This window comes from Stegastes partitus, unplaced genomic scaffold (genome assembly GCF_000690725.1).
Source record: "Stegastes partitus isolate 25-593 unplaced genomic scaffold, Stegastes_partitus-1.0.2 Scaffold1099, whole genome shotgun sequence".
Taxonomy (NCBI): Eukaryota; Metazoa; Chordata; class Actinopteri; family Pomacentridae; genus Stegastes; species Stegastes partitus.
In genome coordinates this window covers 35,676-49,624 of record NW_007578830.1, presented here as the reverse complement: position 1 = coordinate 49,624, position 13,949 = coordinate 35,676, and the positions used below count along the sequence as shown (strand labels likewise).

The following is a 13,949-nucleotide window of genomic DNA, read 5'->3' as shown; positions in this document are numbered from 1 at the left end:
TAGGTCGGTTCCCTGGGTGAGAACCTTAAACCCAGGTGGCGTTGTCGGTCAACACATTTCCCCTTAGTCCATCAGTTAGGCAATCTATTAGTAGCACGCCCCGCTCCGCCACACCTATACGGCCGTAGCAGACGAGTCCAGCCTCTACGTGCAGCCCTCTACCAGCAGCCTGTACGTGGCTCTCCGGCTCTGCAGACAGAACCTTCCTATTGGATCCAATCCCGCAGCAGTTCACAACGTTTCCGGCCTCATTTACTACTGCTCATGCACAGAGCCGAGAGCAGATATTAGTGGTACTATTATTTAATACCAAGTTTTGGTAATTTAACCTTTAAATTGCAGCTTAATGTTGCTGTGTCATTTTGATCTGTTCTAAATATGTGAATGGCACTGAGTGCACACTGTAGTCTAATTGCAGCTCAAATAAAGCAGCTACAGTTTCACTTTGAGACATGCTTTTGGCTATTTTTTTCCTTTCTTAGAAAAGCAAAGTCTATGCTTTAATAGTATGAGGCTTTTGATAAAGCCATCTCAAACATATGTATTCATGCAAATAAGGTATTTCCAAAGAAGTTTAGGAGGACAGATGGTATCGGTATCGGCAGATACTCAAAGTTGAAGTATCGGAAATCAAAAAGAGGTATCGGTCCATCCCTAATTTTAACTATATTGTTAATATTTTGCATGTAGAAGTTCTATTTGTATTTCAAAGAATAGTTAAATATTTTGGGGAAATATGCTCATTCACTTTATTGCTGAATGTTATATGAAAAGATTTATGCCAAATTCATGTCTGTACTGAAAATGTGATGTTACAGCCAGCAGAAAGAATGGAAACAGGAAAACGGCCAGCATGATCCTGTCCAAAGGTAACAAATCTACATAAGAGCTCAGACATACTGGCAGGCAAGTTTTGTTTCCTTTGCAGACATGCTAGCTGTTTCCCCCTGTTTCAAGTCTTTATGCTAAGCTAAGCTAAAATACGCTTACCAGTTGCATGTTCAAGCTATAGAAATGAGAGTGGTATCAATTCTCCTATCTAATCCCAAAATCCTCAAACTCTTCCTTGAAGATGTGTGCCGAACTCTGTTTTTCACTTTGTTAGGGTTGGACAACCGTACATGGGTACACAACAGGAGACTCAATATAAAAATGATTTCACTGAAACTAACAAGGGAAAACCCAGATCATAGTTTAAACAGTGGCAGCAGTGAGAGCATGAACCTGTGTTTTGATGGTTCTGTTGTGCCTGGTTATGTTCACATAGTGAGGGTATCCGTCAGCCAGGTTTCGGTGAGTCAGCTGGTACTTGTGTGTTATGAGCCCCAGCTTATACCTCAGGTCTACACTTCCTGAAGAAAGAAAGAAAATAGCATACATTAATAACATACACTCTCTTGCTGAATCATTTTAGGATCACTTTGTGAAACTAGAATATACCAAATGCCACTCTAAATCAAAGATACAGCTTTTCCATTTCCAGCAATGCAAGCTTCTCCTACCATCAGTCTTGAGGATGACGGCGATGTAGTCCTGGACGAAAGAACTGATGTAGAGCAGCACAGCTGGGGTGTGAACTGTGCTGAAACTGAACTCTATGTCATCCGCAGTGTCATTGTAGCCGAGACTGAAATTATCATAGTGAGGGTCGATCCAGTTGGCCCACGCTGCTTCATCTGTTACAGGCTTCTTTCGTATGTTGTACCTCAGCCACGATCCGATTTCAAAGTAACCGCCAATGTCTTAAGAAAGAACATTGTGCAATAAGATATCAACATCTGTTCTAGAGAGCTACTGCAGTTGATGACAGTTAATAAGTTCATGCTTTCTTAGAGCTGCGGAGAAACTTGTATAGAACATGAACTTACCTTTATGGCAGTAGAAACCATCAAAAGCGGTGTTGTTACAGTCACATGTGTAGGAAGCGTAGCCCTCAATACACTGGCCACTGTTTCGACATGGTATGGAAGCATTGAGACACTGTCCAGTACAGTTCCTTCTTACACCTTGTTCTTCATTTACCTTCCCTTCTAAATCAAAAGGAACACCGTTCATCCGTAACCCTCGAAGACACCCCAAGAAGGGTCTCAAGGTGCGGTTGGCTGCACCTATGACAAAGAATACTTTTGTTAGTGGTTTTCATTCAGAGTGTAGAGATGACATGTTAATTAATGCCATTCTAAAGTTTCAAATGTCCGCGTTTACCTACCTACAAGAATAGGGTGCGTGAACTGCATGGTGACAAAGGTCTGACCTGGTAAGCGTTTGACAGCCCACGGTTGATAATCTACCTTGATTCTGGCCACTTTCACATTAAGCTCAGCCTGAACAAAGTGCCATTCGTTGTCATTGAGTGGCACAGGCGAGTGCAGGGTTACATTAAGGATGCCGTCACCGACCATAAATACAAGCACAAGATTATGTGTGGCTGGGGGAGAAAAAAAGAAAGAGAAAGGAAAAGTTATTTTTAAAAATGTGGAGCAATTCTAAGATAAGTCTTTCAGCTGCATGAGGAGAAAAGTTCCTGTAGGTGAAAGCACTTACTATTGAGCTCTACTCTTATAAAGTTTTTGAGGTGGTCATCAGAGTTCTCCAGGAAGACACCGTGGTCACGATAGGTTTTAAAGTGGAAGGAGACGTCAACAGTGGTTGCAGGCTTGAGGGTGGGGAAGGTTATGTAGGTGGGCTTGGTGAAGGCTATGGTGTTCCAGATGTTTCCTGTGGAAAACATTGAAATATATTTAAAGAACAACTCCCACCCTTTGCACTGAAGATCACTGTGTGAACACAGCCCATAATAGTCAATCTTACTGTCGCCATGGCAGCGGAGTGGCCCGACTGTGAACTGCGCTTCTGAGCCAGTCCTGTTGGTGTCCCCAACCACCACCCTCCTCACAGGCAGGTGGTCCCTAAAGTCCAAGTATCCCTTATCAGAATACCTAAAAGCCACAAAGGGGACATTAAAACATTAGTGTCAGTGTCAGAAATGCAATGTAAGCTTGCTTAATGTGTTCTTCTCTCACCATTGTCTATAGTCGGCATCACAGTTGCATTGAAACTTGGGGTCGACACATGTTTGGTTGATGGCACAGCCGCATTTTTGAACTTCTCTGAAGGTCCCACCCCAGTAATAGTGACTCTCATTGTTGCGACCAATCCAGTAACCAAAAGGTCTTCCATCTATTTAAAAAAAAAAAAAAAGAATTGTGATTGTGTGTAATTTAAGTCTGCTTTATTGACCATCAGCACACCACAGGAATAAAAACCAAACTAATTCCACTTACTGCCAGTGTTGAGGAGGCGGGACTTATAGCAAGAGTAGTCAATCCACTGCTCACAGTACATGGAAGTGTTGGCAAGAGCAGTGACTTCATCCCAGGAGGCGTTCCAGTAGTTAACATCTCCTATATATGGTCGGTCTATTGAACTCCCAGTCACCTTGGTACCATCCACTCGATCATGCATAATCACTGTCCAAGCTTTATATGCTGCAGACAGAAAGATGAGGAAAAAAATATACAAAGAAATATGAAGACAGACGAAAAGCTATGTAATGTCTGGTAAGGATATTAACAGAAAGCCTGGACACAGTGTACTGGCACACAGAAAGCCCCATATTCCAATACACACAGACACAAACAGAAACAGCTGGATGTATCTTGTTATATAAACCCTCTAAATTTCCCGTGAAATGTCAGTAGACTTTTCTCATGACTGAAACATAACAACATGACTTCTTGTTCTCCCACGATTCACTAACAACTGACGATCCGGCAAACACTGAACACATGGCTGATAAAGCTGCATTTTATTAGTGACAGTAATAACTTACACTTCATTTTGCAGTACACTTCAAACGGTTTCAGCGGCCCACTGAGATCAGGATCGATGGTGTAGTTACCGGACCAATATTTGCCACTGAGTCTGTAGGCCTCGCATGATTCTTTATAAACCGCTGTTGGAGGAGAGACATGATCGATTTGTTATTATTAGGAGTAAACATAGCGCAGGCCAGGTGTAATTAACTGGAAAAAAAATACTTTCTACAGTGATGAGATTATCAACCAACACTTACACATGTGACACACTTCTCCTTTATAGCCTGTGTTCTCACACAGACAGATGAAATCATCCCAGGACTGGATGCATCTGCCTTCATGTTCACATGGATTTGGAGAACATCTGTAAACAATGCAGATGTTGATACCACATTTGTGGACATTACAAAAGTGAGCAACTTACATAAGCGTGTCATTTATTTTTTTTTTTGGTTTAATTCCTACAATTCAAACTGTCAACAAACATCATAAATGAGCCAGTATAGTTATTTTTTTCACTAAGCTGACTCAGTTGGGTGTACTCCAAGATAAATGGTAAAATTCATACCTGTCAGTGATCCCACAGGTGCCTAACAACAGCTCAGCATAACGTCCCCACTGTCGCTGCAGAATAATGTCTATATCGAGCTGTTCATTGTCTATAAAGATATGTTGCATGCAGCCATGGAAGCGATTCAGCTTGGTCTCACATTTCCTTATCGTGTTATTGGTTTTTGGACAACCTGAGAATCAGAAAGCAAACGCTGTAGTTGAAGAGTACAGTTTTGGGCTATGTGGTTGTGTTTTGTTGTCACTAGTCATTTACATCATCACCTCACCTCCAAAAAAGTAGCGATCCCCTGTCCGGATGGTGAAAGGGTTGGTGATCCTTAATGGCGAGCCCTCCTCCTCATCGATTGTGAGAGTCAGCAGGTTGTCTCTGGCCGCTAAATCCACTGTATGCCAGTAGCCGTCATTTAACCTGTATCCTAAAGAGCAAGACAAAGACAAAGTCATGATGCATTTATATTACAATCAATACAGAAATGCAAAATGGACAACATTCTTGCAGTTGCTAGCTAAACACTGATTCTGATTGTCCAGTCATAGATTTGCAACCTGAAGCTTTGGATTTCAACCACACTTGATTAAATGATGTGCTTGGGACTTCATACTCTGTATCTTGATGTCGTGTCAACAGTCAATTCCATGACGTAACAGAAATTGCACGTTCCAAAATCTTTAAAATAAATCTTTGAATTGAAGCCCACCTGCAGCAAACTGGAGTTTCTTCTTGCCAGGCTGGAATATAGTGACATTGATCTGTCCCTCGCTCAGACCCAGCTCTAGCGCACCCAGGTCATCGGCAAAGCGTGTGAACATTAGCAGCCCCGTGTAGTCCCACGAACGGAACTTGAACTTGACAAACATGCGAGGCCTCCTGAAGAAGCCCGGCACCTGCAGGTAGTTGTTGGGCCCAGCAAAGGTCATGGGTTTGAGCAGGATGTCACGGCAGGCATAATGCATCTTTTTCTGGACAGAAAGAGAAATTAGACCTCATTAGTCATCGTGAAACAATTTCCAGCGATCATGAAACAGGTAAAGTAATAAGTTGCACAAATGGTAAGCACATAAAACCCTGATATTGCTGTTTAATAACCCTACCCTCCGTGGTATGCGTATTTCAGGGTCTTCCCTCTTGGCCTTGTCGATGATGTTGATACCATTGATGAAGACATTTTCCAGGCAGCCTCGGAAATTTGGTGTGGTAGGTAGGTGGGGCAAACTTTCCTCTATTACTCCTCCTACATAGATCTGAGAACAGATATTAATACAGTCAGCTCCCCTTATTAAACCACAGCATTATCCCAAATCCACCAACATTTATATAACCTGATTTCAGGATAATTATCGGAGGTACCTGTGTATCGAGATCCAGGTGAGTAAACTCTCCATTACAAACAGCTGTTACTGTCTGACTATCCACTGTGAAGTTCACCTGTCGACCATAGCGCTTGATAGTAACGTAGTGCCAGTGTAGATTATCAAGAAGGCTTCCTGCAGTCAGTGTAGTTCGGCCGTTGACTTTGTGTACAATGCTGCTTCCTGAAAAACCAAAAGAAAGCACAGAAGGATGTGAAAAATAAAAGCAAATCCTCACTGAACAATGTAAAACTGAGAGAAAATGCTCCAACCAATGCACTCAAGGAACAGTAGGTCTCCAGTCAACAATCTACCCAGCAGTACTGACATTTCCACTCAGACAACTCAGCTTTATTTCAGGATTAAGAAAAGCCTGCTTCCCTCTGAGATGGATGTTGTTGTCACACATTATTTTCTTTACCCGCTACAACAAGATTCCTTTCATAAATTTAAACATTTCTACTCAGACTGTACCAAGGCTGATGTGCAAGTAAAGACGGCCCCTCTTCAGCTCCAGGGTGAACAGGTCTCCCTGGATCCCCTCACTGTGTAACAGGAGACCGTCCTGCTCAAGAGTCTTGAAGTTTATGGCAATGTGGTCTTGCAGTGTGCGAGATCTTTTTTCCGGGTACATGTAGATCACTGAGTCATCCCCGTTATACTGCACCACATAGGAATCTGGAAGAAGGGACAGAGAAAATGTAAAACTGGATTCACTCTTATCAACGTGACTATACGACATTTAAATGTTTTATGTAAGGTATGTGTTAGGTTATAAGGATTATCTGAGTAAATGCTACATGGCCCATTTCCTAGAGCTCCTCTGATGGTGCTTGGCATTTTATCTAGTGAATGATAATCATCAGTATGACTCAGATGATACTGAGAGTGGGCATTTATTAACTAGTAACATACTGCACCATAGCTGGCGCTTAGATTTAGTGGCATATTGTCAAGTATGATTAAGCACTGGGATTGTAGAGTGTCCCTGGATGTGAATCAGAATCAGTAAATCCCTGTGTAGCATCTATCAGTCATTTTTACCATAAGGGCAGCCAAAGAGCTCCAGCCTCACACCAATCTTCCCTCCATTCTCTGTGTTCCATGCCAGAGGCAGCAGACGAATGTGTTTAGCAGTGAAGGCGTAATGGAAGACATTCCTCTTCACCTGATAATAATTCCAGTTACCAGGCATCGTCTGCAAACAGATGAGAACGGCAACGGGTGGAGAGAGTTATTGAGTCACTGTAATGGTGTTAACACCTTATTATGAGACTGTGGATGGACTGATGATGAGATTAGCTTTGTCAGTGCTGAGAGAGATAATATGCGAGGTTGTCTTTGTTTCAGCGCCAGGGACAATGAATATAATGAAACAACCACTGAATCCGAAATCGGCTATAAAAGATTACGTTTGACTAGTTAATCCTCGCCTCATCCCTGTTAAGGCCCTCATCCCACCCCGGCCATGCTGGCCCAGTGACACCTACAGAGTTGCCTCCTTTCATGATGTACGGCGTCCAGGAGTCTGGGCGGTCTCCGTACAGCAGCGTGTACTTGGTGACCCAGTCATAGGAGTTGAAGGTCCCCTGGGTGGCGATTGCCATCAGTCGGTACTTCCTACCCAGGTCTACCTGCAGCCATGGCTGTCTGTCCCGGGGGGAAGGGGACCAGCCACTGCTGCCTGAGGGGGAGAGAGGAGGGACGAGGATGAAACTATCACCAAAGCAGTTGTGACCTTACACTGACCTTAAATCTTACTGCAGTCATAACATATCATAGTGCAATGTTTTTATTAATAACAGTAATCTGGAGTCCTCATTTCTTTGCTGTTGAATGTAATATACAATATACAGTGTTTAAATCTGCAATAACTTGCTTTGTTGCCCCTTGAAGGCAGAACATACAACTTGTAAACACAACATTTGATACATTAACACCTTTAAAATGTCAGGGTGAACTTGTTAGCAAAAACTTGCTTATTTTCACATCCAGCAGTGACAGACCAACATTGCTCTTCATTTGTAATCATGTGTGTGTCCACCTGATGAATATATGTCCTTTATTCACTTTTTTTTTGTTTGTTTTTAGCTCAGTTTTTGGTCTCCACCACCTTCAGATGGAAAACGAGACTCTATGGCTGTTAAATTCTCTACTATTTTCACCTGCTCGTTGCTAATTTTGTCTATCTGATATTTGGTGCTGAGCAGGTAGTGTACTAGTGATTTTAAGAGCTTTTTTTTTTTTTGTTGGAAACATTACCTGCTGTGATTGACAACATTGCAATGACAGCATTAAAAGTGAACCAAAACAGTTAAGTTGCAGGCAGACCAGCTAAACCATGATCTTGCTCTGAAGCTCCGTTCGCCGTGAAAAACTTCAAATTCAGGTGACAGTTTTCCACTGCTTCATCATTATGAGTGACTACCTTCACATTGTCAAAGATGGAAATAACCAGTTACATACTGTAAAAAAAAAACGACTTACTTTTATCCAAGTGCATTCTTACAATAGTCATTTTACTTTTGCTTGAATAAATTAACATTAGTATCGTTAGGTTTTATTTGCATACCATTTTATTATCAAATGAAATTTTGACTGTAGCAACATTAAGGGAGAGAAGAGTAAGGTAGGTAGAAAGTGACATACAGGTAACTTTAATATCTATAACCATCATAGACCTAGACCTTTCATATGGCAGGCTTTTTGACATCTCAAACTTAGGTGTAACTAATAACATCATTCTATTCTATTTTGATGTTCCAGCTCCAGGGCCCTGTTGCATCCTTACACAGAGCCATAACTAACTGGTGCAACTAAATGGAACGGAGCCATCACTGATATTATTAGTTACACTGGTGCTTCTTTGCTATGATAAGTTTAAATGTTTTCATGCTGTGGTCTTAAAGGTGAAAGGTATAAAATTATGGATGAACTCGACACAACAATCAAGAACTTACCATAGAGTTTGGCAAAATTGGCGGAGTATAGGAAGTTATATCTGGAAGACGCCAGGAAGGAGGAGGCATACAGCCCAGAGATGAGCGGATCAACACATTCTCCTGCAGTCACAATATGAAAGACACCAAGGTCAAGAGTTATTAAAAAGGATTTCTCATAATGCAGCATTCAAATTTTACAGTTCTGCGTAACAAAGACAGGCACTGCTGCACAGTCTGATAAGAAAGCACCATTTGGAGTTTATTCAGAGGCTAATGCATGCTCTGTGAGACAAAAATACACATTTGGCTGAATCAATTCAATTAAATTCAAAGCATAGCACAAACACAGTTAGTATTTTGCCAGTTACAAAAGGTCTAGGATTCATATTTCACACCAGTGCGCCGTCTCTAAATAGCCTTCTTGTGAGGAGGTAGACCAGAACATATAAATCTAGCCAAATGTCCTGACATCTACCCAGAGAGCGTGTCATTTCTTGCATCTTCATTTCTTCCCAGGCCGTGTGGGACTAGCAGTAATGTATGAACAGCTACTGATTATGAACACTGTTTCTCGGATGAAATATTGTAAATGCGATGCGGTTACATAACCTTCATTTTTCAAAAAGGGACAAAAAAAAGTACATTGTTTTGTGTTGTTTGGTGCTGCACAGATGACAACAACGCCTTTGTGTCTGTGTGCCTGTTAGTGCCTTTATATAATTTCTTGAAAAACACATGCATTTTTGTAGTGAAAGCGTAAAAGGCAAACTAAAACTGCATTTTTTTTTGTCAGTCAGTTGCTATTTAGTCTGTGACTATGAGAATGATGGGACCATCACCCATCTGCTCAGACTCGCTCCCCAGCCCACAGCTAATAAAAGTGACCATAATTCTTCCTAATCTCGCTTGTGTCACAACTGAGGATAAACGCCTGATGCCCTCACCTTGAGCTGCAAGAAAAACACTGTCTCATTTTAAGTGCTGAAGTATGGTCTTTAATATTCTCGAGAGATTTAATAAAGATTGGCTAAAAATATAAATGGAAGAGGAGGTTTCTTGAAGACAGATACACACTACGAAATGAAATGTTTTAATCTGTGCATGCACAACTACTGAAACTATAGAAATGCTGTAAATGAAAGCGGCTCCAAACTGAGCTCCAATCTGCAATTCCTATTTTATCAGTATAATCCTCTCGAAACATTCGGAGTTGCTGGTAAACAGGAGATCTGGCATTGTAATTTCTGTTCTTACAATCACAGAGGTCATGGAGAACAGAGGCGAGCACAGTGGACAGTGGTGAGAAACAGTAGATGACAGCAGAATTAGTATGCAGACTGCAGATGGAGCAAGATGAGGACGGGTGCAGCACAGTCTCAGAATTTTTTTTAGAACTTTGTCAAAGGAACAGAAGTCTCTGTGATCAGAGCAAATCCTCACAGTGAAGAAATATGAATAAGGAAGTAGAAAGTTTTCCATCTGCTGCCTCGCGCTACAATCAATGTCACATGAAACACACCGGCCATGAATACACCATTTTCGACCTCGTCTAGATGAGGTACAGAGGAGGATGTGTTGTTTACACAAGCAGGAGTTGTGTCACCTTTCATGCAAGGACACGCTGCACATTCAGCTGGAAGAAACGTGCTGAGCAAAGGGAAATGTAACCTTGACTTTCTGCCTCTGTCTCCTCTCTGACATCTTACTCTGTCTTTATCATACAGACATTCCTGCTATGCTGCGGAGGATCAATAACAGATCTCTGCTGCATCACTCCATTACTGCCTTTTGAAGCTATTTCGAGTGATCCACTACTCACATATCCATTTGCGCAAAAAAAAATATTTGGAAGCTTTGTGGTACAATTACAAAAGCAAAGGTCATTGGCTTCTAATGGCTTCAGTATTGATTTTTTTAAATTCCTCAATTAGTAGTAAAGGGAGAGGAGTTTGACTTTAAATGTGGAGAACAGCTCCATCCCAGACTGCAGCAGGTTAACCCAGGCCAATCAGCTCCTCAGCTCCTCCTCATGGCAAGCCTGTCACGCACTCGGCACCCCCACCTTTTCAACGTCTCGCTTCCTTCCCCTCACTATGACTCCTCTCTCTTTATCTCTTTTCCAACTCTAAAAAGCATCCAGCCTCCCCTGCTTTCACTGTGTCCCATTACCTCATGCTCTTGCTCATCATTTTATTTTTTTTTAGCGCTCTCGCTGGCTGCCTCTCTCTCTCTCTCTCTTTCCCCAAGTGGGCGTTGTCGTGTTGCAGCAGTAAAAAAAAAAGTGCACCTGAAGCCTGTGCAGAGCATCCAGTCACCAGGTTTTCACCCTTTTCTCCCTCTGATCCTGCACCCCCCCCTCCTTTTCTCTGCACCACACAGAGAAGTCTCATTATCCATTTATCATTAAGGGGCTGTGGGGAAGAGTGTGGCTCTGTAGAGCTATAGCACCACTCCTGCTGAATCATCAGTCTGCTGTAAGTGTATGCTGGCCTGTCTGGACTGACACATCATTACTGCTGGGTACATACAGTATGCAGAGAGGTACCTCCTCTTGCTGCCACTGGCCTATGAAGCATGTCTGCCAAGGATTCAGACAGCAACTCCGAATCCAGGTGTCCACCAACGTTTGAGCAAAAAAAATATACAGCAGCAGCAGAACAGCACATAGGTTGGTAAAAATATAACGTGTTCTTTTAAGGGGGCGTTGCTAAATTATTCATGCCCTGGCAGACATCACAGTAGGTGGTATCCGACCACTGCCAGGGATGAAAACAACAAACTATACAGACATCACAATTGTATCCAAATCTGCATTATTCAATCTAAGAGAAAAGACTGGCTCCGTCTCAAGACAACAATTCCCCTCACATGGGCCAAACTGTCAATCTCCTGCTGCTTGGGCTGCCAAGCATTACAGAATGCATAAAGCATTAACTTCAGATTTATGCATATGCATTACACCCTGCTAATTCAATCGCATACAAGCACAGCAGAGAGTGAGTCTCAGCCCCACCACAGGGTGGGTCACAGTGCTCTGGGATCTTAGGCTCCATTTTAATCTGGCACAGCCTCACTGTGCACATCCACACAGCAGATATATACCACTGGTCTGTAATAGACTATAAACAGGAAGTGGGGCCTGCGCTTACTGTTTGCATTTAGTGAGCAAATGAGATTCACAAAGCTGCTCCACTATCTTTGCCTCAATTCCCGTTTTAAAAAGAGAGATCCAACTTCCTAGTACACAATGTGACAGAGCTCCTTGCAATCAGCAGCCATTATATGCAAACAGTGTTTTAAAAGCTTTAACAATCTACACGTCTGGACAGGACAGCCATTTTTGCTCAATAACTTGTGATGGGAGCTCAGAAAGGTGCAGCATGTGTCTAACCTGGGTTCACTTGTGGTAACACAGAGTACACAAACCTGGCAAAACTTTTGTTTCTCCTAAATATAATGAATATTGACTCATTGCTGTTAAATCTATTGCAATCATCATCATTTACACCACCTACAATTTCCAAACTCCCCAGAATTCACAAGGCAGCCCTATAAGGCTTTCTTCAACTGATTCAAGCAATGCACTGGGGTGGGATTGAAGCAGCCTAACAATCAAGACCCCATCTGAGGCCACACATCAAGCTCATCAGTATGCGTGTGATGGATGGAGTGTCGTGCCTCTCCCTCTACCCAATTTTAGCCCCAAAACATATCCCCACCTCTGCCCAAATCAATCAAACACACGGCTGCTTCGGCACCCTCGCATTAGGTAATGATTTCCCCTGCCAGGTAACCACATGGCGCAGGGCTTTATGAGCAGGTGATGGGTACGCAGGCTTCCCAAAAAAAGTACTGCAGTGGGCTGGTCCCGGTGAGGACGCCGAGCCCTGCTGCGCTCTCAACCGTCACTGTGAAAATGTGTTCAAACGGATTTCCAGCAACAACAACCTGCACCATCGTCACAATCTGCAGATTATTCTATCAGAAATACGAGAAAGCCTGCATGGTGCTTTGCAAAGAAGTAGAGCCCCGCAGGCTGCAGAAACTTGCGTGCTGGCCGAGAGAAAGCACTGCAATGCAGACAGCCCGGTGCAAAGGGGAGCACCGTGCGCACCTTCTGCAGGACCGACGCGGTTGGCTTCTACACTTTTTTTTTTGTATTACACCACAAACCAGTGTGTTGAAATCGCAATTGACTAAAACAAGACATGAAAATAAAATCATCTGTGTTTGAACACCATGTCTGCTTTCATCTCAGCGTGTGTTGCCCTTCAAACATCCCAACATCTCCGGCTAATATTTTGCCCTCCAGTGGTATTTTCCACTTATTAGGCTACCGAACATCATCCTGCAACTTTTTTTTTCCCCAGCACATGATCCGACACTTAACAATCTCCATATATATCGGCTACATCTTAAGATATTTTAATCATATTCTAGCAAACGATAATACATGAACAATTGCTGTTTTACAAGACTTACGTGATGAGCAATCTTGAAAACCCAAAAACAAGAGGCATATGCTCAGTATTTTGCAAGTCATCCTTCACTTAGGACACGTTTCTCCGCACAGGCTATGTTAATTAGACCGAAGATTGTTCTGCAGCATCCTCTCACCCCCCTTTTAGCCCAACTTTAACTCGCGCAGATCCAGCACCTCTTCCCGGGATCTTGGGCAGCCTCTACCGGGGCGGGGACGCGCATCGGATGCTGGTGCTGATGCTGCGCTTCGCCGAGAGCGCGCACTTCTTCTTTTATATCCTTTAAATTGTTTTATCTACATGACCGACATGTAGCGCGGTGGCTCCTGCGTTCATTATATGTGTAAATATGCTCAACTAGCAGCGACGCTTGAAGGCCAGGTGAGATTGTGTTGCGTCCCTTGCGCAGGAGTCTGGATTCTCAGATGCAGGATGAGACTGGATGAGTGGAAGGGGGGGAAAAACTTTTAAAGTCCGCTGCAGAGGGATATTTCTCCAAAGCACTTAAAAATAATATGAGTTGTCTTCAATCCTCAAATAGTGGAGCAAAAGCGTTAGTTTTCCATCAGATCATGCCATCAATGCACAGGAAATTTGCTCCTCTTTTTTTTTGGCTCTTGCATCTGCTGTCCTCCTTTGGCACAGTTTTCATGGCTGCCAACTCTCCAAGTGTGCTCTGCCTTATAGTGAAGGGGGTGGTGAAGAAGTCTTTCTCTCCAGGAACGCAGATCTTAAATTACGCCCATAACAGAAAGGAAGCCCTCTATATCCTATAAAAGCAGCAG

General features: G+C 42.8%; 1 protein-coding gene across 1 annotated transcript in view; it reads right to left on the bottom strand.

Annotated features, from left to right (window-relative positions):
• The window catches only part of cntnap1 (contactin associated protein 1), a 22,512-nt gene extending 9,065 nt beyond the window's left edge, over window positions 1-13,447 (bottom strand). The window contains exons 1-20 of the mRNA XM_008296075.1: window positions 13,166-13,447; window positions 8,702-8,803; window positions 7,232-7,425; window positions 6,786-6,939; window positions 6,216-6,419; window positions 5,740-5,924; window positions 5,484-5,633; window positions 5,090-5,351; window positions 4,658-4,807; window positions 4,387-4,561; window positions 4,076-4,182; window positions 3,833-3,955; window positions 3,285-3,488; window positions 3,024-3,180; window positions 2,812-2,939; window positions 2,545-2,718; window positions 2,210-2,428; window positions 1,869-2,108; window positions 1,503-1,742; window positions 1,225-1,352 (exon numbers count right to left, since the gene is read on the bottom strand). Of these exons, the coding sequence (XP_008294297.1) occupies window positions 1,225-1,352; window positions 1,503-1,742; window positions 1,869-2,108; window positions 2,210-2,428; window positions 2,545-2,718; window positions 2,812-2,939; window positions 3,024-3,180; window positions 3,285-3,488; window positions 3,833-3,955; window positions 4,076-4,182; window positions 4,387-4,561; window positions 4,658-4,807; window positions 5,090-5,351; window positions 5,484-5,633; window positions 5,740-5,924; window positions 6,216-6,419; window positions 6,786-6,939; window positions 7,232-7,425; window positions 8,702-8,803; window positions 13,166-13,226 (3,357 nt within the window). The 5' untranslated portion in view covers window positions 13,227-13,447. The remainder of the gene's footprint in view (window positions 1-1,224; window positions 1,353-1,502; window positions 1,743-1,868; window positions 2,109-2,209; window positions 2,429-2,544; window positions 2,719-2,811; window positions 2,940-3,023; window positions 3,181-3,284; window positions 3,489-3,832; window positions 3,956-4,075; window positions 4,183-4,386; window positions 4,562-4,657; window positions 4,808-5,089; window positions 5,352-5,483; window positions 5,634-5,739; window positions 5,925-6,215; window positions 6,420-6,785; window positions 6,940-7,231; window positions 7,426-8,701; window positions 8,804-13,165) is intronic.
• Window positions 13,448-13,949: the final 502 nt, after the last annotated feature.